The 22,742-nt window shown below is 39.3% G+C and overlaps 1 protein-coding gene and 1 long non-coding RNA gene across 4 annotated transcripts in view; one reads left to right on the top strand and one right to left on the bottom strand.

Annotated features, from left to right (window-relative positions):
- The window catches only part of LOC122062954, a 44,286-nt gene extending 25,479 nt beyond the window's left edge, over nt 1-18,807 (top strand). For both annotated transcript variants that reach the window (XM_042626620.1, XM_042626621.1), the window contains 3 exons: nt 8,255-8,365; nt 8,447-8,491; nt 18,432-18,807. In XM_042626620.1, the coding sequence (XP_042482554.1) occupies nt 8,255-8,365; nt 8,447-8,491; nt 18,432-18,591 (316 nt within the window). In that variant the 3' untranslated portion in view covers nt 18,592-18,807. The remainder of the gene's footprint in view (nt 1-8,254; nt 8,366-8,446; nt 8,492-18,431) is intronic.
- An 861-nt stretch (nt 18,808-19,668) lies between these two features.
- Nucleotides 19,669-22,040, bottom strand: LOC122062950. 2 transcript variants are annotated; one of them, XR_006135156.1, is made up of 3 exons: nt 21,755-22,040; nt 20,920-20,992; nt 19,669-19,955 (listed from the first exon to the last, which is right to left on the bottom strand). It is a non-coding gene; the product is annotated as an uncharacterized LOC122062950 (long non-coding RNA). The 2 variants fall into 2 exon arrangements; XR_006135155.1 differs by lacking the exon at nt 20,920-20,992.
- Between the last annotated feature and the right edge of the window lie 702 nt (nt 22,041-22,742).

Here is a 22,742-nt window from a genome sequence, read left to right as displayed (position 1 = left end):
ATTGATGAAGATGAACTTAGTTTATTCACTTTATTGATTTGTTTTCTTGATGAATATCTTACATTGGTATGAATATGAATATTTATTTAACATATGAGTAATAGGATTCAAATAGGATTTGAGCCAAATAGATTGGTTTTATAAGAAAATTACACAAGAACGCTTTAGTCGATAAGGCGATGCTTTATGCCCGCCTTATAGCTAAGATGCTTCGAAAGACCCTCAAACGCCTCCATCGCCTTACCGCCTCAAAAACTATGAATGTTGCCAAGTGTACAAAGTGCCCAGATAAAATAAACAAAGTAATGAGGAAGCATTTAAGGGGAAGTAGAGATAAAGCAAAAAAAGCTATTGAAGATGAGGTTAGATTGGTTGAGAATCTAAGGGATCATGAGGATTGTGAATGGCATGTTTGAAAAATTCGCCTCCAGTGGTAAAGGCAAGGGGAAAAAGAGCCCAGAAATTAAAGATATGAGAAATGCACCATACAATCCTTATGATGAAGGGTAACAAAGGATTGAAGAGGCCTTGCAACTAAAGACATTGAGTAAGAAAATTGGGAAATTAATCTCTAGGTGGTTCCACAGTTCTATGATTCCACCTCACTAAGCTAAAGATCCATATTTCAAGGCTATGGTCAAGGAGATTCAGGCATGTGGGAAAAATTTGAAGCCACCCACACCTCATGATATTGCTGTGCCATACTTAAATGCTATTATGAAAGACGTGGATGAATACATTGAAGAGTTTAAATACAAGTGGCCTGAATATGGAGCGACCATCATATGTGATGGGTGGAGTGGATCGACTAGGATGTCCATCGTCAATTTCCTCATATATTGTGATGGGAAAAAAATATTCCATAAGTTTTTCAACGCATCCTTAGATATCAAGGACTCAATGTATTTGTTTAAATTAATGGATGAAGTTGTGCAGGATGTTGGGCCAGATAATGTTCTCCAGATTATGACTGATAATGCCGCCAATTTCAAAAAGGCTGGTATCTTACTTATAGTGAAGAATCCCACCCTATATCGGACACCTTGTGCAGCCCATTGTATTGATTTGATATTCGAGGACATTGGTGAAATAAATAAAGTGTGCACATTGGCTTCTGATGCCAAGATGATCACCAACTTCATCTACAATCACAGCTGGGTGTTGGCATTGATGAGAAAGTACACAAAAGGTGACTTGGTGAGCCCTGCAACTACAAGGTTTGCAACAAATTATATTGCACTTGATACTCTTCAAAAATGGAAGAAGGGCTGGTTAAGTCATTCACCTCTAATGAGTGGTTCACTAGTAGATACCCAAGCACTGAAATTGGAAAAGCTGTTCAAGATCTAATCACCTCAACAAAGTTTTGAGAAAGGGTATACCGACTTACTAAGATTATGCAACTACTATTTGTGATACTTAGAGTAGTTGATGGTGATAAGGCACAGACCATGGGAAGTATAGTGCATTGTATAGAAGTTGTCAAGCAGAAGATAGAAGAGGATAACCCAAAGTCATTCAAGGCATTTTTTAAGATTATAAATCATCAATGGGAAACTAATTTGGTTCAAAACCTTCATCGGGCAGGTAATTTCTCAATTAAATTTTTAAGTGGCTTTATTAGTAATTTAATATTACTTAATCGTTAACAATAAATAATATGTAACCATGTGCAACCTATTATTTGAATCAGGATCTTCACTACACAAACAATTTAAGGTTTAGAAAGGATTTGATGGAATCTTTGAAGGATGTTATCAACATGTTAGCTCCTAATATTGATGTGGCCAAAGATGCAGTTGAAGAGGTTAGTAATCTACTAATATTACATATTGATTAATATTTAATACATTGAGTGGCATATTAATATGTTAATACCTTTATAGGTGAAGTACTTCCGGGAGACCACTCGTGGGTTTCTGATCATTTAGCTATCCGTGCTAGAGGAACACAATGCCTTGGTAATTTAGGTTTAATCAGCTATCCTTGTATTTCAAATTTATTTCGAACTCCTAATGTTGTAATTATCTTTGTACAACTGATTGGTGGTTGAACTATGGATGGAGCGTTCCAAACTTGAGGTCAATCACAATGAAAATATTATCATGCACGGCATCCTCAAGTGGCTGCGAACGTAACTGGAGTACGTTCGGATTGATACACACCAAACCTCGGAATCGTCTGAGTTATGAGAAGCTGGAGAAGCTAGTGCATATGCACTATAACATGAAATAGAAGATGAAATACTTAGAATTGGAGAAATCAGGGGATGATATTGATGTCAACGCAATTGACATCACCCACATACTCGACGAGGAAAATCTAGATAGGGGATGGATTGTGGACATTGAAAAGGTTTTGGTGATGGACAAATTATCTGAAGATCGATGAGAAACCACAGCTGATCCCATTATAGAGGACCTCATTAGAGATATAAATGAAGATTTTAAAAATATTGATGATGATGAAACCTAAGCACCATTAGGTATACAAGAGGATTATGATAGCTTCGATGATGGCGATATCAAGAGGACGAGATCAGGTGCTACATATAGTGTAACTCAACTAGATAGTGATGATGATCAAAACAAGGATGGTGCCGATGATGATAATGATAATGATGCTGATAACGATGATGATGATGATGATGATGATGATGATGACGATGGTGGTGGTGGCGATGGTGGTGGTGGTGGTAGTGGTGGTGGTGGAGGTAACGGTGGTGATGGTGGTAGTGGTGGTGGCCAAACTTATGTACCGATACATTTCACAGAGAAGGTTGCATTTACATATGCAGCCCAAGATAGTCATCATGGTGCTCGCACACAACCAAAGTCTTATAGTCGGTGGGGTTGGCAATCCCATAATCTGAGTGCTACTGATGCGTTGATGAGTAGCATGGAGTCAATGAGCATTAGTTTAGATCCTACTGGTTCCTCATTCGAACATGGACACAATGTATCTTCAGGTGCATCTTCAAGCTATGGATATGGGACTTTTGCAGGATAATCATTTACCAATCCATAGCAATACAGAAGTTTAGATCACGCTGGTTCCTCATCCGGACGTGGACGCTATGTATCTTCAGGTGCTTCTTCAAGCTATGGATATGGGACTTATGTAGGACCAACATTGGCCACTCCAGAGCAGTACAAAAGATTCTACAATGAATAGGAGAACCACTACCATAAATATTTCGATTGGGGTAAATATTGTGCCTATATTCGACAAGTGCAGAACATCATCTTAGTTGCTCCTATTCAAGAAGAAGGTCCTAGCCAAGGATTTGAACCACCACGACACTCTTTATGACACTCATCACATTGGCAATGGCAATGAGAAAAGAAAAAAACTGTAAGAAACCTCATCATTTTGAACATTTTCAACTCAATATACTTGTCTATTAGTGCGATACTCTCTCTTTTAGTGTTTATGCTTTCTATATACTATATATAGCTTTTTTTAACTTTTTTTTTTTATCCAAAAATGTATAAAAATGTGTTCCCTATCCATTTATGTGCATATCTTAGCATATCTCTGATACGATACGATACCCTCCGATACGTATCTTAATTTTGGCTGACCGATATGGCGACCGATACTTTAATCCTTGACTGAGAACAAAAAAAAAAAAAATCTCCTTTATCCATCGTCCCAACCGAAACCCCAACCCCATCCCATCCCATCCCTTCAACCCTATTGAAACCCCTTGCCCTCTGTTGCCTTCGATCGTGGATCCAGCAACACTAGGAAAAAAAAAAAAGAAAAAAGAAAAAAGAGAAGCAACTCAGAAAAGAGAAGAGAGAATAGAAGACAGAAAAGAAAAAAAAAAGAAGATAGAAGAAGAAGAGAAAGAAGAACATAAGACAAAAGAAAAAGAAGAAGAGGAGAAGAAAGAACAGAAGGAGTAAAAGAAGAGAAGACGAGAAAAGAGTAGAGAGACGAAAGTACCTGGCTTTTCTGTCGTCACCAGTAGATCCTTGAACTCTGGGGATCTAGTTCAGTTCCATCATCGCAGAAGACTCCTCGTTGCAGTCGAAGTTGGTTCCTTCGCTAGTTGAATCTCAGTCCAAGGTGGAGACAACCTCCTCTGTCGGTATTAAAGCCCCACAACCCACGATTCTTTTTTTATTTTTTTATTTTCTTCCAATCATTTTGTCTGATTTTCCTACTTTGCCCCTCTATTTCTCTTTAATTCTTTTATCCCCATATTTTCCCTTATTTCCAATTATATCCCTGCCTCACACGTGATATCCCTTGGTGGCTTAAAGTGAGCTTCATCTATTTACAATTCTGCCATCCCTTGAAAAAAAGAAAAAGAAAAAAGAAAAAAGAGTTATTTACTATTCTGCCATTGCTCTTTAAACCTCCTAATTTACTATTTTTGCTTATCATATTTGAGTGTAATCTTGCCCATCTCCAGTATGGTAGCTAATCGTGAAGTTCAATAGATGAACTCTTATAAGGGAGAAACTGATGCAAAATTTGAAGCTCTCACTACCGATGTCACTTCCCTTAAGACAATGATGGAATCCATGCAAGTTTCTATGAGATCCATGCAAGCTTTTATTAATCGTTTGGTGGTAGGAGATAGAGGAAAGAGTCCCATTCAATTTGGGGATTCTTCCAACACCACTCCACAAGATTCGTCACCACCACCACCGCCACCACCGCCACCACATCATACACCACCACCACCACCACCTCCACCACCACATGGGATTGGTAGATATGATGATGGACCAGAAAGAGGAGTAAGATTGGATGTCTTTGATTTTTATGGGGACCAACCCAAAACTATTCCTTGACTGGATTCACAGCTTAGAGACATTCTTCAGATAGCATGGGTTGACTGAGGCCCGAAAGATCCTATTTGCAGAGGCCAAACTGAAAAGCACAACCTGAGTCTGGTGGATCAAACAATAGCAACAAAACCGAACCCGAGGCATTGGTTTAGTCACTACTTGGGCTGAAATGCATGAAGTCATGAACCGGAGATTCTTGCCTTCTAACGACAAACAACGCATGCATCTCCGCTTTGCACAGTTGAAACAGGAGAATTTGACTGTTGAAGAGTATGTTGCTAGATTTTATTATTCGGCCACTTGTTCCTATTTTGAGTGGGATGAAGAAGTATTGGTAGTACAATTCCGCAATGGTTTGCACCTTCAACTTAGTGCTGCCCTGGCATCTAGCCGACTGCCTACAATGGAAGATGCCGTACAAGAAGCATATCAGGTTGGGGAAAGGCTGAAACGCCTATACAATCGGAGACCATTTACAGATGCTTTTCCTAGAGGTCCCAGTTTTATTCAGCCACAGTCATCTCCACAGAAAAAGTCAATCAGCAGACCATAGGCTAGTGCTTTATCTATTGCATCTTCACGACCCATCCGGTTGTATTCTCCACCTCGACGCGATTCAAACATGTCATCTTCACGGCCTAATCATCCATACTCCTCACCTCAGTGTGGTTGTGACAGGAACTCAGTATTAATAAAGGAGGCTATTCAATGTTTCCAATGCAAGGGGTACGGGCATCGAGCTAATCAATGTCCTAACCGGTTGTTAGCATACATTGACGAGGATAATTTTATACCCTATATACCAGACAAGCAATCGAAAACATGAACAGTAAATCTGGAGGCTATATGTGATCGTGAGCCTAGTGAGATCAATGATGGTGACAGTGATGGTGAACCTCAACCGTTCTATGTGATCTGTCCTCTTTTGACTACATAGAAGATTCCCGAGGAGGACGATTAGTGCCGTAACAGTATCTTTCAAACCAGGGTGCGATGCAATGACAACTTGTGTAATATGGTGATCGACCTCGGTTGTTGTACCAATGTTGTTGCTGAAGATGTTGTTCGCAAGTTGGGTCTAAAAATTGAGCCTCATCCGAACCCTTACAAGGTTGGGTGGGTGAATAACAATAATCTGAAAATAATGAAAGGTGTTTGGTCACGTTTTCCATTGGTGGACTGATCGATCAAGTTCAGTGTGATGTTCTCCCACTGAAAGTCCGTCTCATTCTTCTGGGACGCCCATGGTTGTTCGACAAGAAAGCCAAACACTGTAGATATGAAAATACATACTCTTTTCAGCATGGTGGCCTTGAGATGAAGTTCCTTCCAGCAAAGGATCTTCCCCCTCTCAAGCTCAAGAGAACAGTTGGTACTTTTCTCATCAAGCGCATCGACTCTGACGGCATTCTTGGACCTCATCCAAACTTGATGGAGTCGAGTTCTTTTCAGAGGAGGAGAGTTGATGCAGATATAGCTGCACTTACCTGGTTGGATTAGCATGACTAGTTGTGGAAGCTAAGGCTAGGAAGAACCGGTCCAGCCTAGGTTTTCGGTCCAACAAGGGCTGGTAGTAGTTTAGTTTAATATTAAGTTTTTTATTTTCTCAAGTTTGTTTTGGGATAGGATACATATGAGGTATAGAAGTAGGAGTTTGTTTTGGAGTCTAAGTAGGAGTCTTATTATTTCCTCTTTATATACTTGCATACACTCAATGTTGAGCATAGTTAGTAAAATACGCGTATAATACGTGCATCCGAACGTTTAATTCAAAAATTCGTAATTTGACGTATCAATCCAAAAAAACCGTTTAATACACGGATTTTAAAGATAATTGTGTTATACACGAATAATACTCGTATAATACGTTACATACTCAATAAAACTTTTGGATTAAAAAAAAAAATGAGATCTACCCAAATGGGCCAAATCCCGATTCTCGACCCTTGTCTTCTATCAGGAACCTTAATCGATCGAAACTATTACCCTTCTTCTTCTCTCATCTAAGTAAAAAAAAAAGGGGGGAACCCTTGCCCCAGTGACCCCTTCTCCTCCATCTCCGTTCTCGGCGGCCAGCGACCGAGGGTGATAGGTAAGACATCAATATCCCTTGCTCTCATTCTCTTCCCATGGATTGTTGAAAACCCAATTAACCTTTCTCTTCCCATTGGTAGTTGAAAATTCAATCGAGGGCGATTGCATCTGCTAATAATTTTTTACGGGAAGCAAGAAAGATTCAAAAGAGATGACCCACATGGACAAAGATGGCAAAGGGCGGGATTCTCCAAAAGGGGTTGAAATGAAAACCGTTCTAGGAAATTTAGCATACAATCGCCATTTGAATTAGACTGACAATTATTTACAAACATAGTTACAGCTGGACAATGTGAAGAATTAGAAAAAGGAAAATGACACTGGTGTTCTCCTCCCTCTGTTCCTACAATATTGCATCTGAGAAATCAAAGGAGTTGAAGGGAGGAGGTTCTTGAGTCTTAAAATTGATCCGTGACCGGTCTTAGATTGTACCCCCATGGAAATTTCAAAAAAATCCAAGCTCATCTCTGGGATGAACGATTGCAAACATTTATTCTCCATCTTCTTGAACCTTGTTTTTGTACCAAGAAGAAAAAGAGAACATTTAAAAGTTACAAGACGAGATGAGGTTTGATTCTCCTCTTAGTTCTTTCTACCATACCATTTTTAGGGGTTAAATTTAATTAATATTAAATGTGAAAATTCAAAAGAATGGGAAATGATTTCAAATTGGAAAATCAGATTGGATCTTAGTGTTCATAAAAGCATGATAGATTAGAATTTAGTTTCAAACAATTATTTTTAGTCCCGGATTTTTGCTCCCGGATTTTTACAGAGCAATCGTATTAAACACGTATTAAACATGTACCATATCATTGCCGTACGTGTTTTATTGCACCAGATTTTGTGAAATGTATTATTACTGTATGGTCCATTTAACTGCCGTACGTATCCGTTCCCGTATTATTGCCGTCCTCGAACTTACTATGATATTGAGAAAAGTTGAATTTAATTGAATGAAATTAGTTTGGTTTGTGCATTTCTTCTTTCTCCCCCTACTATTCTGATTTTTCCCCTCTTCCCTAAGGCTACCCCATCAAAAATCCTAAAAGAGGTAGATGGTGTAATTTTATTCGTCAATATTCATTCGAGACCAAAATACCCCTAGGAAAGAGAATCCTGACTTGTGCTGAATGGCAAGCCATGATTCCTCTTTGGTTAAGGAATTGACTTCTAACAACCCCAATATGCCCCCAGCGACATCTCTCAGCCAATTCAACAGTGAATTGAGTTTCCAAGATGTAAGTCACTGTGTAGGTGGTGCTTTATATTTTTATAAAAGTTGACCACAGTTTTTTCCATGTTATGAAATTTTTTGTCTGTAACATTAAAACTCAGTATTATATTTGTTTCAGATGGCTTCTAGGTTATCCAGTAGTATACTTGTTTGATAGGGATCACATTGCAGATGCTACTTATAATCTGTCCACCAAGTCTCTTCATCTCTTCAAGGTTTCAGTCTGCAGGTTTGTTTGCATAATCTTATTAATAAAAGCAGCATATATTATATGATGACCATTTGATTGGGAATTTTTGAACTCCTGCAGAAATGGTATATCTGGTGAAGGATCTCATCTAGAAGAACTAATGAGGTAATTTTCTCATAGAGTAATGACTTGATGCTCTTATTTTAATTTTTTTCATACCATGAGTGTTAAAGTGGTGTATAAAGGAAAGATTAGTAGGAATGCTTGCTCTGGGGGGGGGGGCGGTGTGGATGGAAAAGTCCATTACTACACACAAATTCTGGTGGCTGGGATCACCATTCACCATAGCTGTTTCTGCACATGCTATTTTGTAGGCAGCACTTTACATATCAGTGACCTTCATGACTATCCCGACTCCATTTTTGGTCGATCGGAATTAGATGGAATTGCAAAGAACAAAATCTTCAGCTATGACAGATTGACAGTTGCAACATCAAAGAATGGAGGGCTGCCTAAGCGCTTATGTGGCAAGTCGCCCATCTTTAGGCTAACAAAGCGACCAAGTGTTATTTTTATTTTCCCTCTTTTCTAACATTATTTAGAAAACCTACTTGTAAGGCTATAAGGCTATAAGGATGTAGAGACTTTGGATGGAGAACAAGAAGACACAAGAATCGTGATCAGGAAATTAATGGTGAACAGATTTTGAATACCGACTTGTAAGGCTGTAAGGCTGTTTGGAACTTAAATTTCCAGCAAAAGAAGCTTGAGATACCTCTTCTTTTCTCCACCAATCCCTTTTTGTTTCTTCTTGCGGGTCCCTTTTTCTCTTCTTTTCTCCACCAATCCCTTTTTGTTTCTTCTTGCGGGTCCCTTCTTCTCTCCCTCTTTCTTTCTCTTTTCCTTCTTTTCTTTCTTTTCTTTCTTTTCTTTCTTTTCTTTCTTTTCTTTCTTTTCTTTCTTTCTCACGACCCTCCTTCTCTTCTCTCTCTTCCTCTTCTTTTATAGCTCACAATTCCCTTTCTCCTACTCCCTCTTGGTCACAACTCTCTCCCTCTTTCTCTCTCCTCATTCAAAGACTTCTCTTTGTCTCTCTCTCTCACTTCTCTCTTTTTCTCTCTCCTAATTCCTCTAGGACAGCACATTCCTATATTTCCTTTATTAGGACTCTTCTCACCCCTCACGTTTTGTTTAATTGGGGTGGGGACCACAAGCAATTTAAAACCGAAAATAAAGATAAAAGTAAGAATCTTTTTAATTAAAAAAATTATTTCCCTCAATTTAAACTTACAAGGTTTGAACCTAATACCTGACTAATGTCCCAACCTAACCTCTAGGCTAGCACATTAATTTATTACTTAAAGCTATTCAAATATTTAAGTAGACTTAGAAAAATAACATAAAAGAAATAATATTCTAAGGTTCCAAATTTGGAGGTATTACACTGAGAATGTCGTTTAAGGTGGTTTGGACATATCCAACGGAGCCCTTGGGATGCTTTATTGCGGAGGTGTTATCAGATCCAGATGAATGGAGCTAAAAGGGCTAGGGGCAGACCAAAGATGACCACTGATGAGTTAGTAAGGAAAGACATGCAGAGGCTATGCCTTCATCCTAGTATGACATCTAACCGAGCTGTTTGGAAGACAAAGATTTGTGTCGCAAATTGTTTGTAGATGGAATGTCCCGGAGATATTGCTTTGCTTTTTCCTTTCTCTCTCTTTCCCTTCTCTTACCTTTCTTTTTGGTCTTCCCCACTCGCGTATCCATGTAGCCGACCCCCATTTACTTAGGAAAAGCTGAGTTGTTTTTCTTAACTGATAAACCCTCTTTTGTTGGCACCCATCTCATTACTCACAATAACACATAGCTCCCGAACTTTAAATAAAATTACAAATTGGCAAAAGTAGGTAAAATACCCAAATTGCCCCCAACTACCTCCACTATAAGCCATTGATCAGGATGTAAGTCTAACTTTCTCCCTATTTTTAACGGCTCTTTGTTCTAACGGCTCATTGTTAGCAGTGTCTCTCTAGCTCGGCTATGTCCCCCAACTCAGGTAGCGGCGACGGCGGTGGCAGCGGCATTAGCGTCTCTCCAGTCGTACCTGGTAGGTAAAACCCCCACCTGTTGCCTCCCCTGATCTATCCTTTCTCCCTATTCCTACCTTCTATCCTGACCTCTCCTGCCTACCTTGCCTCTGCCACAAAGCCTCGATCTATCTCCCCCCCTCGATCTCTCTCCTTCCTTCATCCCTTTGTCGACTTGCCACTGACACATACCCCTGCTTCTGCTATCGGTGATCTTTTCCTTGCTTTCAAATACATTCTCAGAGGCCTGATCTCTGCTTTCAATTCCAGCCAATTCCACATGAACCTGATCAATTTCTCGTCTTAAAGACTGGAGGAGGTGATCATGGTGAGTCTGTGTGCCTTGAGTTTGTTGGGTCTGAGCAAGAATTCGCTCAAGGTACTGATTTTGGACGACAACATTTTCTGCTTGCCAATTTAAAGCTGCTTTTGCTGGGAAAATTTCTGAAGGTTGTTCAGTAGGACGAATTGGAGGCTTAATTTTCCAAACATGCCGAACACCATGAGTATCGAGGCCTGATTACTATCCTTTTCCATCAACATCTTCTCATTCACCAAACTTTTGAAAATCAAGAACCCTGCCATTACATCCATTACACTCCTGATCTTCATGTATTAAACATCAAGCCTTATGACCTCTTTACCACCCGAGTTCAGCATAGAGATGAATGGAGATCCTTTTTACACACTATGTGTGCTACAAATAATGTCTCTCCAAGTCAGGTTCCAGCCCCTCTTCTTCTTCGAATGGATACGGCATGGGAACTTCATCAAACAGGTAGATTGCCTGACCCCCGCATCGAACAGCTACTAGAAGCCTACGTTGATTGGTTGATCGATACCACCAGTACGTATCCAGCCAGCAGTTCTGATAGTTCTGATGCCTCTAATGTATAGATGTCGTATTTTGTCGGTGTGTATAACCCTACAAAATCCACTTCCTTCTTTTATGAATGAAGGTCCTAACACACCTACTCCTCATGTTTCAGAGATGGATGATGACCCTGAAATTCACAATCCTCTGGATACCCAACACAGACCTAATCCTATTCCACCTCCCCCTTTTACCCCATACCAAAACCAAGACCCAAAACAATTCTTCACCCTGGATGATATTCCTGTCTCCAAATGGGCGTCAAGAATTGCAGACTTTCACTCCTGGATAAATGCAGAATTACTCCAGGAAGGAGCTACCACCGGGACTGTCTGGCCCAAATTTGTCCAAGTCAGGTTCCAGCCCCTCTCCTTCTTCGAATGGATACGGCATGGGAACTTCATCACACAGGCAGACTACTTGACCCCCGCATCGAACAGCTACTAGAAGCCTACAATGATTGGCTGATCGATACCGCCAGTACGTATCCATCCAGCAGTTCTGATAGTTCTGATGCCTCTAATGTATAGATTTCATATTTTGTTGGTGTTTATTGTATCTGTATTTGTCTTTGTATACAGAAGAGTGTCGGTGGATGGATAAGTAGTAGTTGCCTGTCACTCTCTTATCTTCTTGTTCTTTGTGAATGTTTTTTGAAAGTTGTTAGCATACGTGTCCATAGACACGTGTCAGGGTTTGCTTATCTGTAATATTCTATAAATAGCCTTATGGCTGAATGAAATGGGCAGAGTTTGGTTTGGTTTGGTTTAAAAAAAAAGTTTGAAAATCCCTCCTATACCTTGCCTATCGCTTGCTACCCCTGTCCCTGCCATTAATCTCTCCCTTTAGACCATCAAATCCTCCTTCCTGTACCGACCCTACCCTTAGTGAGATCTGCTCCCTTTACCAACCCCGGCTTTGACCTCTCACCTTTTGTCTCCTCCGTATAGGCTTTGATTCGCTCTCTCCCATTGAACCACACCAACTCCAATCAACCAACACTGATATCCTCCCCTATTCGGAGAAGCCATCATCTAGAAAAACCTTCCTAATTTTCTCACCAATATTACTGCACATTATTGAGTGGAAGATATACTTTTCCGATGTAACCTAGAAGTCTCTGAGCTACGCCCCTTTGTCTTCCCACTTGAACTTGGACAACTTCTCCTATGCCTTGCCGAAGTCCGGATTGAGTAGCAAGGGAAATCCTAATTACTTTTCTTACTTTGCTACTTGCATTTGTTTTCCTTTTTGCATTTATACATACTTGAAAAGGGGAAAAAAATTCACACAACACATTGCACATCATGTTTGTGAGTTATTGTTCTACACTTGGATTGGCAGTTTCACTTTCCCATTTTTTGCAGCTTATCTACCCTTTTGTTATCTCCTGAAAAAAGAAAAAAAAAATCGTTATCAATTTTCTTGTACAAAAAAAAAAAAGGTTTAATTTTTTATTCTTTATCTCTATATATACCTTTACTATAAGTGTGTTAGGTAGGCAGCCAGCACCCTATATATATTTATTTATTTATTTATGTCCAGCCAATCTCTTTTGCATGGATCCTTTACCTTCTGATTGTTACTTTTTAATCTATTTTTTTCTATTGCATGTTACCCACTCTTTTCATGTCGTTTGACACTAATTCAGTATGTAAGCTTAAAATTAGATTGGCATCCTGGAACATTAGCTTTTTAACAGGTAATAGTTTGGAGTTGATAGATGTTATGTGCAGAAGGCATGTTAATGTTGCATGTATCCAAGAAACAAGATGGAAGGGCGGCAAAGCGAAAGGGTTAGATAATTTTAAACTTTGGTATTTGGGAGACACAAGCAGGAATAGATCCTATTACCTTCTGATTATTACTTTTTGATCTTTTTTTTTTTTTTTTTTTTTTTTTTTTTTTTATCGCATATTACCTTCTCTTTTCATGTCCTTTGACACTAATTCGGTATGTCAGCGTAAAATTAGATTGGCATCCTGGAACATTAGCTCTCTAACAGGTAAGAGTTTGGAGTTGATAGATATTATGTGCAGAAGGCATATTAATGTTGCATGTATCCAAGAAACAAGATGGAAGGGCAGCAAAGCGAAGGGGTTAGATAATTTCAAACTTTGGTATTTGGGAGACAAGCGGGAGAGGTGGAATTGGCATAGAAGTGGACAAGGAACTTAAGAACGAAGTGGTGGATGCTCAAAGAATTGGAAATAGGATTCTCTCCATTAAACTGGTGTTAGGCGATGAGACTATCAACATATAGCCAATGTGTATGCGCCACAAGTAGGACTAGATGAGAGTGTTAAAGCATAGTTCTGAGAGCACATGGATGACTTGGAGGGGACCTTAATGGACATGTGGGCAAGGATCACAAATGATTTGAAGAGGTACATAGCGGGTACGAAGTCAGAGAAAGGAATGCAGAAGAGATTTTTGTGTTGGACTTCGCAATAGCATATGGCTTATGCATTGCAAATACCTTTTTTGAAAAAAAGAGAAGAACATTTAGTTACCTACAAAAGTGGAAAGCATACAAGCCAATTTGATTTCTTCCTGATGATAAGCTCAGACCGACTACTGTGAAAAGATTGTAAGGTTATCCCTGGGGAGAACTTGACTGCTCAGCATCGACTATTGGTCTTGGATCTGTATTTCAACATAAGACAACACAAGAAGATGTAGTTGTCCTAAGATAAAATGGGGGCGACTTTAAGGAACTCCTCAAAATTCACCAATAAAATGGTTTTACAGGGAAAGTGGGATTTTGATGGAGATGCTAACAAGATGTGGACTGAGATGACGACTTGTATTAAGAAAGTGGCTAAAGAAGTGCTCGGGACATATAAGGGTGTCTAGCCAAACATTCGAGCGACTTGCTGGATTAGACAAGAAATTCTACATACACATTATAACAGTCCCGTTCGGCCTAAGATCTTGGGGATACACTGCCTCTTCTTGTGTGATTCAAATCCCAGATTCTCATTCCTTTCGGACTCAGCCATGAGATATCCACTAGACAATAAACCTGGCTTTGAAGGTAATGCCCGTTCTGGTTCTAGCAGATTTTTTTATTTATCTTCATGGTTCTATTTCGAAGAACTCTTGCGTGGGTTTCAGGGTTCCTCGTATCAGACACTCTACACTAAAGTTTCATCAGGTTTGGCTGCTAGGGAGGGAGTTCCATCGATTTGTTGGGGGCTGGTTATATAGTTTCTATCGAAGGAAGAAGACTGTTACGTGCACGACTTTGGGCGGAATTAGTTTTATTGGGAAATAGGGGATTATGAATATACTGTTTAGGAATTATCAATTATTATGAATTTATGTAAGAATTATCCGTTACTAGTGTAGTGGTGTAGGAGATTAGTTGTCATTATCCGTTATTGTAACTTCTTAGTTGTGGGTTGCGAGGGAATGTAAGAGTTGTTGTAAAATCTATTTATAGGGAGAGATGAAGGAGAAAAACAAGTAGAAAATTATGATTTGAATTTCTATGTTTTCTCCACAAGAAAAGAGGCTAGGCACCTCCAAATGGCCGAGACGTCATGGCTTTGTTGATAAGGCCAAGTCATCTTATTTAATTGCTTAATTATCTCTTTTTTATTTCTTCCTTCTTTCTTTCCTGCTTTATCTCTTCTCCTTCCATGTACGTATCAAGTGCTATCAAAGCTCAGGCATGGTGCCTCGTCGGTGGATTTCCTACAATTTTCTCCTTGAGAAACGAGGTTATGTCCTTTTCAATCAAGTCAAGCGAAGACTACTGGCTGAGCAACATGGGAGGATCTAAATGCTGATACGGTTCAATTTCCAAAAAAATGGTCTTGAGGACAAGACCAAACTTCAAGGGGATGGATTGTTACATGCTCGACTTTGGGCGGGGTTAGTTTTATTGGAAAAGAGGGGATTATGAATATGTTGTTTGGGAATTATCAATTATTATGAATTTATGTAAGAATTATCTGTTATTAATGTAGTGGTGTAGGAGATTAGTAGTTATTATCGGTTATTGTAACTTCTTAGTTGTGGGTTACGTGGGAATGTAGGAGTTGTCATGTAAAATCTATTTATAGGGAGAGAATGAAGGAGAAAAACAAGAAGAAAATTATGATTTGAAGTTCCCATGTTTTCTTCACAAGAGAAGAGGCTCAGCACCTCCAAATGGTCGGGACGTCATGGCTTCGTCGATAAGGCCAAGTTATCTTATTTAATTGCTTAATTATCTCTTTTTTATTTCTTCCTTCTATCTTTCCATATTTATTTCTTCTCCTTCCATGTACGTATCAAAGACTGATCCTTCTTGTTCCTAATTATGACCATATTCTTCCAATAATTTTCAAAAGCCCTTGATTCATGAGTTTTATTTCTGCTTTCTCTGATCTCTATATTAAATTCCAGAATTGTCCCCTTCCCTTTTGAGTTTAACCCCTGATTATTCCCCTATCTTGTTATGGCAACTTATAATTAGGCTTTTGAACCCGTGGTCACATCAACCGTTCTCTTCTTGTTCTGTCCCCGTTTACCATCCTCTTATTCTTATTTCTGGAATCTCAAAAATATTTACCCATTAAGTACAGGGTTGATTATGGCATGGAAAATACCAAAATAACGGGTTTTCCACTGAATTGCATTCAAACTGAGTTTTATCAGTTCGTCAAGTTTCTTGAATCCAGAATCCAGATTCTGGTATAACTTGTGGTTCCAGTAATGCCGTAGTAGTCTTACGGCTGGACCAAACCAGTCTGGAGACCCAGACCGAGGAGAACCAAGTCCAAACCTGGCTTTTGGCTCAGCAGGGATAGGTAGGAACTTACCTTTTTATTTTAGGTTATTTTTGTTAGTTTATATTTATTCTTCAGTTGTTCTAGAGCATGGACTTTATGTTAGATTCAAACTCCATCTTTGTTTTAGAGTCGGTGCCAGTAGCTATATATGCATGCTATGTTCCAATCAAGTACAGATTTGGATGCATACAATTTGGTTTGAGTTATTGTTGCCCTGAGTTTGTGAAGCCAATGTCTGGTTGTGGGGTTTTCTCCTCTCCTTCCTGATCATCGACTCTTTTCAGACTCATAACTTATATTGTGTTATTTTCCCTACTTTATTCCTCTTCTTTCTCCTTGATTCTTCTCTGTTTCTTTCTCTTCTCATTGATGTTACCCTGTCTAGTCATTACATTTGGTTAATCAAGTGTGAACTTGATCTCTCTCTCATGTTTTACTCTTCCAGCCTTAAACTCGGGTTAAATTGCTACCCTGTTTCCAAATCCATAGTTCGAAATCCTCCTATATTGAGAGTTTCAAAATGAAACTCAGATTTGGTTTTGGAATTTCCACCAGTGTCTATCGTGGAATTTTTATTTGTTTATGGATTTCTGGTTCAATTGATTATTGATTGGGCTTCTGAGATGTTTTGGTTAGCTATCGAATCCTAAAACTTCTAGTCGATTGGGTTTTTTGTTGACCAAGTTCTTTCAGTGAGAACCAACCCCTGTTTGGTTCTACCATGGCTGGTTTTCTGTTCTAATTTTGAAGAAACATATTTCTGTTATTGACAGTCAGGACCTTCTTTTCCCTGATTTTCCAAACAGTCCTTACTTCTAAAGTTATTTCCATTTTATCCCCCGGCCATTCTAAATACCAAATTGGAACTTTTCCTTTAATTACATATACGGTGCAGTCCTAGACTCTGCTTGTTTTACCCAAATGGGTCCTGAGCTTACCATAAAATTATGAAATTGCCATTCTTCCTTTAAATTTGAGTTTTATCACTCATTGGGGGGCCATAGCATTATCCAGTTCTTGAGAATTTCTTGAGGACTCTTAACTGCACCAAAGAGGGAGAGCCATTGATTGTAGAAGTTAAAGAATGTGCTTATGTCTATGGAGATTGATAACCACTCGCCAAAGGAATTCATCGGGCTTTGGTGTAGAAAGGTTTTGCATGGGTTTAATAGTCGAGGGAATCATGATGATTAAAAATCATTTATGGCAAGCCCATCCCCAGATTTTCTTTTCCCTCTATTCATAGTCATGAAGGCGTCTAAACTCTTTCCTTGGTCCAAGGTGACAACATGCCTTGTTGACACTCACATGTTTATGTTGATTTATGGTCATTGCTTATTTTTCTATGAATATGCTATTATTTATCCTATACTTTGTTTATTATATATTGATTTTATCATATTAGGTAATTAATAGCATAATTATATCATATTGCATGATATAACTTCTATGTTTCATATAATTATAATTATATAAAATTATCATTGTTATATATATATATATATATATATTTTTGGTGAATATTATCATTGCTATATTAAGAGGACAGACTTCAGTGCAATGGTAAGGTTGTTCCATTATGACCTAGTGGTCTCGGGCTTGAGTCCAGAAACAGCATCTTCACGAAGCGGGGTAAGACTGCGTACATTATGACCATCGTCAGACCCTGCAATGGCAGGAGCTTCATGCCTGGGCTACGTGTGTGTAGTCCAGGTACCCCTCCCCATGCCTTGGTTCGCCTTAACAACTTTTCCTCTTTTTTCTCACACATAGGGTGACACACGCCTAGGGTGCCTAGGCAACGTGTAGGTGGGTGCATCATTGCCTAGGCAGCCCTACAATGCCTTGGGTCGCCTTAAAAATTATTCCCCCATTTTCTCATGTATTGGGTGAGAAATTTTTGGGTACCTATTTTTAGTTGACTGATTTCTACCAACATGCTTATACCTACATTTTTGAACCTCTTGTGAGAGGGAAAACAACCAAAAACAGCACAAGGGAATTGTACATTGAAGTAATGGAGAATAGCTCTCCCTGTCTTCTCCATATAAGGAAATTCCTCTTTCAGCATAGCCCAACTAGGTCAAATAGGTATTCACATCACATAATGTGTGCTCACATATCCGACGGTGAATGGTTATTTACATTTTCTTTTAATAGCAAAAAAAAGGACCCTAATTTATTTGATGACAGTAGATGCTAATCACAAAAACATGTGTGCAGAGATAATATATAGGCATTTGTAAAAACATATAATCAGTATTTGTGCTTGTCGACACCTTATGGTATGGTTAAAACAGATGTATTATTTATATATAAATTCTAATGCACAACCTGATGATATTAACATATCTGAACAGCTTCTCAGTGCCTTATGATCTGAGCACGGAAGGGAAGAATGAATCATGGGCTCAAGACTTCCGTGCTCAAATGCTGATCAGGTTTGAAAAATGCAAGCAAGCATGGAGGTATTTGCAGATGGACGTCAGTGAATGCTACCCACAAGCAATCGTGCTGTAGTAGTAGAAAAGTGATTGATTTGCTCAAGGAACACCATGGCCCACCACCCCATGCTGGTTTGGATGGGTTATGGGTTCACCCAAGTGTTAAACAACTCAAACAATATAGCTGTTCTGTAATTAACCAGAGCTTTAAAGAGGGTTTTTTTTTTTTTGAATTAAGTGTAACATAGGTATTAAAAGTAAGGGAAAAGGAAGCCTATGCCGCTGTTGTACAGATTTTTTTTATACCCTTTTCACTTAGGGCCCTTTTGGTATCGTTCTAAAAAAACGTTTCTGGAGTTTTTTCGTTCTATTGGAACGAAAAAACAGAATCTTCTGTTTGGTGCAATTATGGTCCGTTTCTGTTTTTTTGGAACAAAAAGTGAAAAAAAAACTGAAAAAACGAGATTTGACGGAACTCCAAAAATGGAGTTCCGTCTTCCCAGTTTCGTTCCATTTTACAAAAAAAAAAAAAAAAAAAAAAAATTCCAATAAAAATATGAAATTTTAAAACACTATTTTTTCGTTTTAAAACTGCGTTTTGACACAGAAACTGAAATTTTCGTTTTTGAAACGAAACGGCATTTCTGGAACAGAAACGATACCAAACAGGCCCTTAGTAAACAGTGGAACCCAAAGCGACACCATCCGATTATGATCATGTGGAACCCATATAGATTATATACCATTTCCATGTGCAGATTCCTTTTTACTCAGTCCTTGGGGGAAACTCTCCCTCTAGCAATAATTAAAGGATATGACTGATTTAACATTAAATGGGTATTTTTTTTTTTAAATACAGAAATAAAAGCTAAAGAAAACTCTCAATATGAAGTTGTCTTCAATCTCAGTAGAAGATTTGATCCCCAACAATGGAATTCATCCAAATCAAATCAGCACTGACTGAGCTGAAACTTCTTATGGACAGGGGTTGTTCATTTCTTGGTCGTAGCAATTGCTCCTCAATCTGCATTCAATGGCACTTCTACCTCATTTTCTCTTGTCAATGGTGTCACACCTTGCTCTAAATATGGCTAAGGCATGCGACACTAGATTCTCAACCCAGTCAGCCTGACTATATCTAGGATCACAGATGTAGTATAATAATCAAAACCCACTTTATAAAAACATTTATTAAATCATAGTACGCATATAAGATCCATAAAAGCATAAATAGTTTGGTGACTGGACTATTGTGATACCGAATATTGTAATTACAAATTTACAACTCCATTCACAAATAATATGAATATTTATAATCTTACAGCCATAGGTGTCATAATACATTCTGTACAACATATGTCATCTGTCCCTACAAGTGTCTTGCAATGCACCTGCATACCAGAGCTGTCCTTGCCTTGCCCATAATTCCAACACCAATATCTAAAAAGGAAATATCAACGGGGGTGAGCTATACAGCCCAGTGAGGGGTGAGCATACAAGTACGCACGTACAATTTATGAATGCACATACAATATCTTAGAATCAATTCCACATATCCCAATCCACATATCTCAATGCAACATCCACATGAATTCATTTATTAATCTATAAATTTCCCATCTAATTACTAAGTCTCAAATGCCTATGGGTATAAGTGCTATAAGCAACATAAGTGGCATCCCCTACCCTATACATTGGGCCTCAGGGATATAAGCTAGTTGCAGGTAAGAGTCAGCCAGTCCCGGTCAGAGTCTCGGTCCCCCATGTGTCCTACAGCCATGCGTACAGTACATCGTACCATGCTGTACCCTCTCAGGATACAGTACGTCATATCTGGGCGTAGTAGTTCTACACGACTTACCACCGAGTGGGATTAACCAATATATTACCTCCTATTGGCAAAGGGTTATAGCACTAGGGATGTGAGCCTAACCATATGCATTTACATGCATCCATCACAATCATGACATTCCATCACATGTTGTGGCCATATGTAAGACTGACCTTTGAGCTCACGGTATCGGACAAAACCTCGGCCACACTATGCCACAGACCGTCAATATTACACCCACTACCATCCACTATCACAATAATCACCCACAAATCATGATCACACCATCTGTGGCTGTAATTATAAGATTGACCTCTAGGCCCACGGTACCAGACAGAACCTCGGCCACATTGTGCCATAGACTATCAATATTACACCTACTACCTTTAAATCTATTATCACACTATCCATCCACAAATCTCAATCATATCCAAGTTGGTAAAACATGCATCATGTGAAATTATATGATTTTATATAAAATAAATCCATAGCACAAAATATCACCACATTCAAATGTGGAAGCAAAATCAAACATACAAGAAACACTCCATAAAACAAACAATACCCACTCACATGATTTCCCAAATCTGGAGTTCTTTCGCTGAATTGCTGATCACCGTATCCTCACCAAGTGTACATCAGGTTCCTAAAATTAGCAGTTTACACATGTGAAATGTTGTTTCCATAATTATCTTATTCTTCCCTATACCTCTATTGAATTCCAATGTTGGGATTCATATCCACTCACTAACTAGTATTCCAGTTCAACCTATCTAATTTGTAGGTTCTTTATCCAACCCACATGGTCTTTGGGCCCATTCGTAGTCTACTGAATCGGATCCACATGTATTTAACTCATAATGACCTTACTGTACATGTTTGCATTGTCCTTAATTCATGAATGTACTGGGATAGGGTTCCAAGCATACGTAGGGGCTTTTCCTGCCTCTTCTTGGCAGAGTTCTGCCGGGTAATTCCAGCACCCAAATTACATTACTCCCTCTCCATTTTAAATTTCTACACCTTAAAAACTAATTTCCCAATTCAATTTGGGTCTCTGAGCACTATCTTGGGTCAATTGGGTCTCAATTTTACCCAATTTGCTTCCTGGAAATGGTTGTCGATCAAATCACCTGTCCCAGGGAAAAATTACGGTCATGTGTGGGCAATTACCACCACCAATTTCATCATATTTTAGTTTATTATGAACAGCCCTAAATTTTAGGGTTTATGGGTCAGTCCTATACCCATCGGGTCCCAATTTGGTTCCACTGTTGGGGCTTTTGCTGTGGGAGGCTGTACTGATCTCCACAGTCAATTTCCAACCCTCTGTTTCCCTTTTATACCATCACTACCCCCACCCGATTCCTACTATAGTAAAATCCACAGTCTACGGTTAGGGTTTTACCTTCCCAATTGGGTGTTGGATGTGTAAGAGAGTCATCAGCTGTACAATCCTTGTCCCAGCTCTTGAATAAGGAAGCACCACATCAGTGCAGATGTGTGTGCAGCAGTAGACGCTGCAGCATCACCAGCTGCACTGGTGTGCACAACATCAGCAGCAGTCGTAGCAGGCAGCCGCCGCATACAGCCGCAGGTAGCTGCAGCAGCAGCCCTCCCTTTTTCCTCTCTTCATTTCTCTCCTTCTCTCTCTTCTTCCTTGTTCTGTATTTACAGTAAGTGAGAGAGAAAAGAGGGACAGCCGACCTCTCTCTCCCCTATATATATATTGCCAAATAGCCCTTAGGGTCTGTTTGGCAAAACCTCTTCTATATAAACTCATTTTCCCTAAATGTTTAAAATTAAATAACTAATTGTAGGCTAATGAGTTTAATATGAAATTTGTTGCATTACAACCCTCTAACATGTCCCTATACATGGTAGAGAATGGGTGGCATGATCCCTTAGAGTAGTGGGGCCCACAAAGAAAAAATGCCAAATCTGGGCATTCTGCTGGTTAGCCAGGGCCTATCCCACTGGTTATCTGGTGTGGGCTTCTTGCTAACGTGCCTTCTGCCCATGCTACTTCATCATATGTGAGACCTTCCTCACATCTAGGCGTGTCAACGGTCCGGGTTGGTGCGGTTTTGGTCCGGTTCCACCGGTTTCGGTGTGACTTTGGAACTAACTGAAACCGCCCCATTGAGGATTTATCGGTTTCGGTCTGGTGTTGGCTTCGGTGCGATTTGGGTTTGGGTTGGTACCGGTTTGGATTTATCAGGTTCATTTCGGTTTGGATCGATTTTTTAAACCGGTATGGAGCCATTACAAGCATGAATAACACAGTTTTATTCATTAAGTGACAAAGGGCCTGTTGGCCCACTTGAATAACACAGTTTTATTCGGTTGGACACTTGGGCTTCGCCCACTTGAGTGTTGGGCCTGTTGGCCCACTT

Source organism: Macadamia integrifolia, unplaced genomic scaffold, assembly GCF_013358625.1.
Source record: "Macadamia integrifolia cultivar HAES 741 unplaced genomic scaffold, SCU_Mint_v3 scaffold115, whole genome shotgun sequence".
In the NCBI taxonomy this organism is placed as follows: domain Eukaryota; kingdom Viridiplantae; phylum Streptophyta; class Magnoliopsida; order Proteales; family Proteaceae; genus Macadamia; species Macadamia integrifolia.
This window is presented reverse-complemented; position numbering and strand designations above follow the sequence as displayed.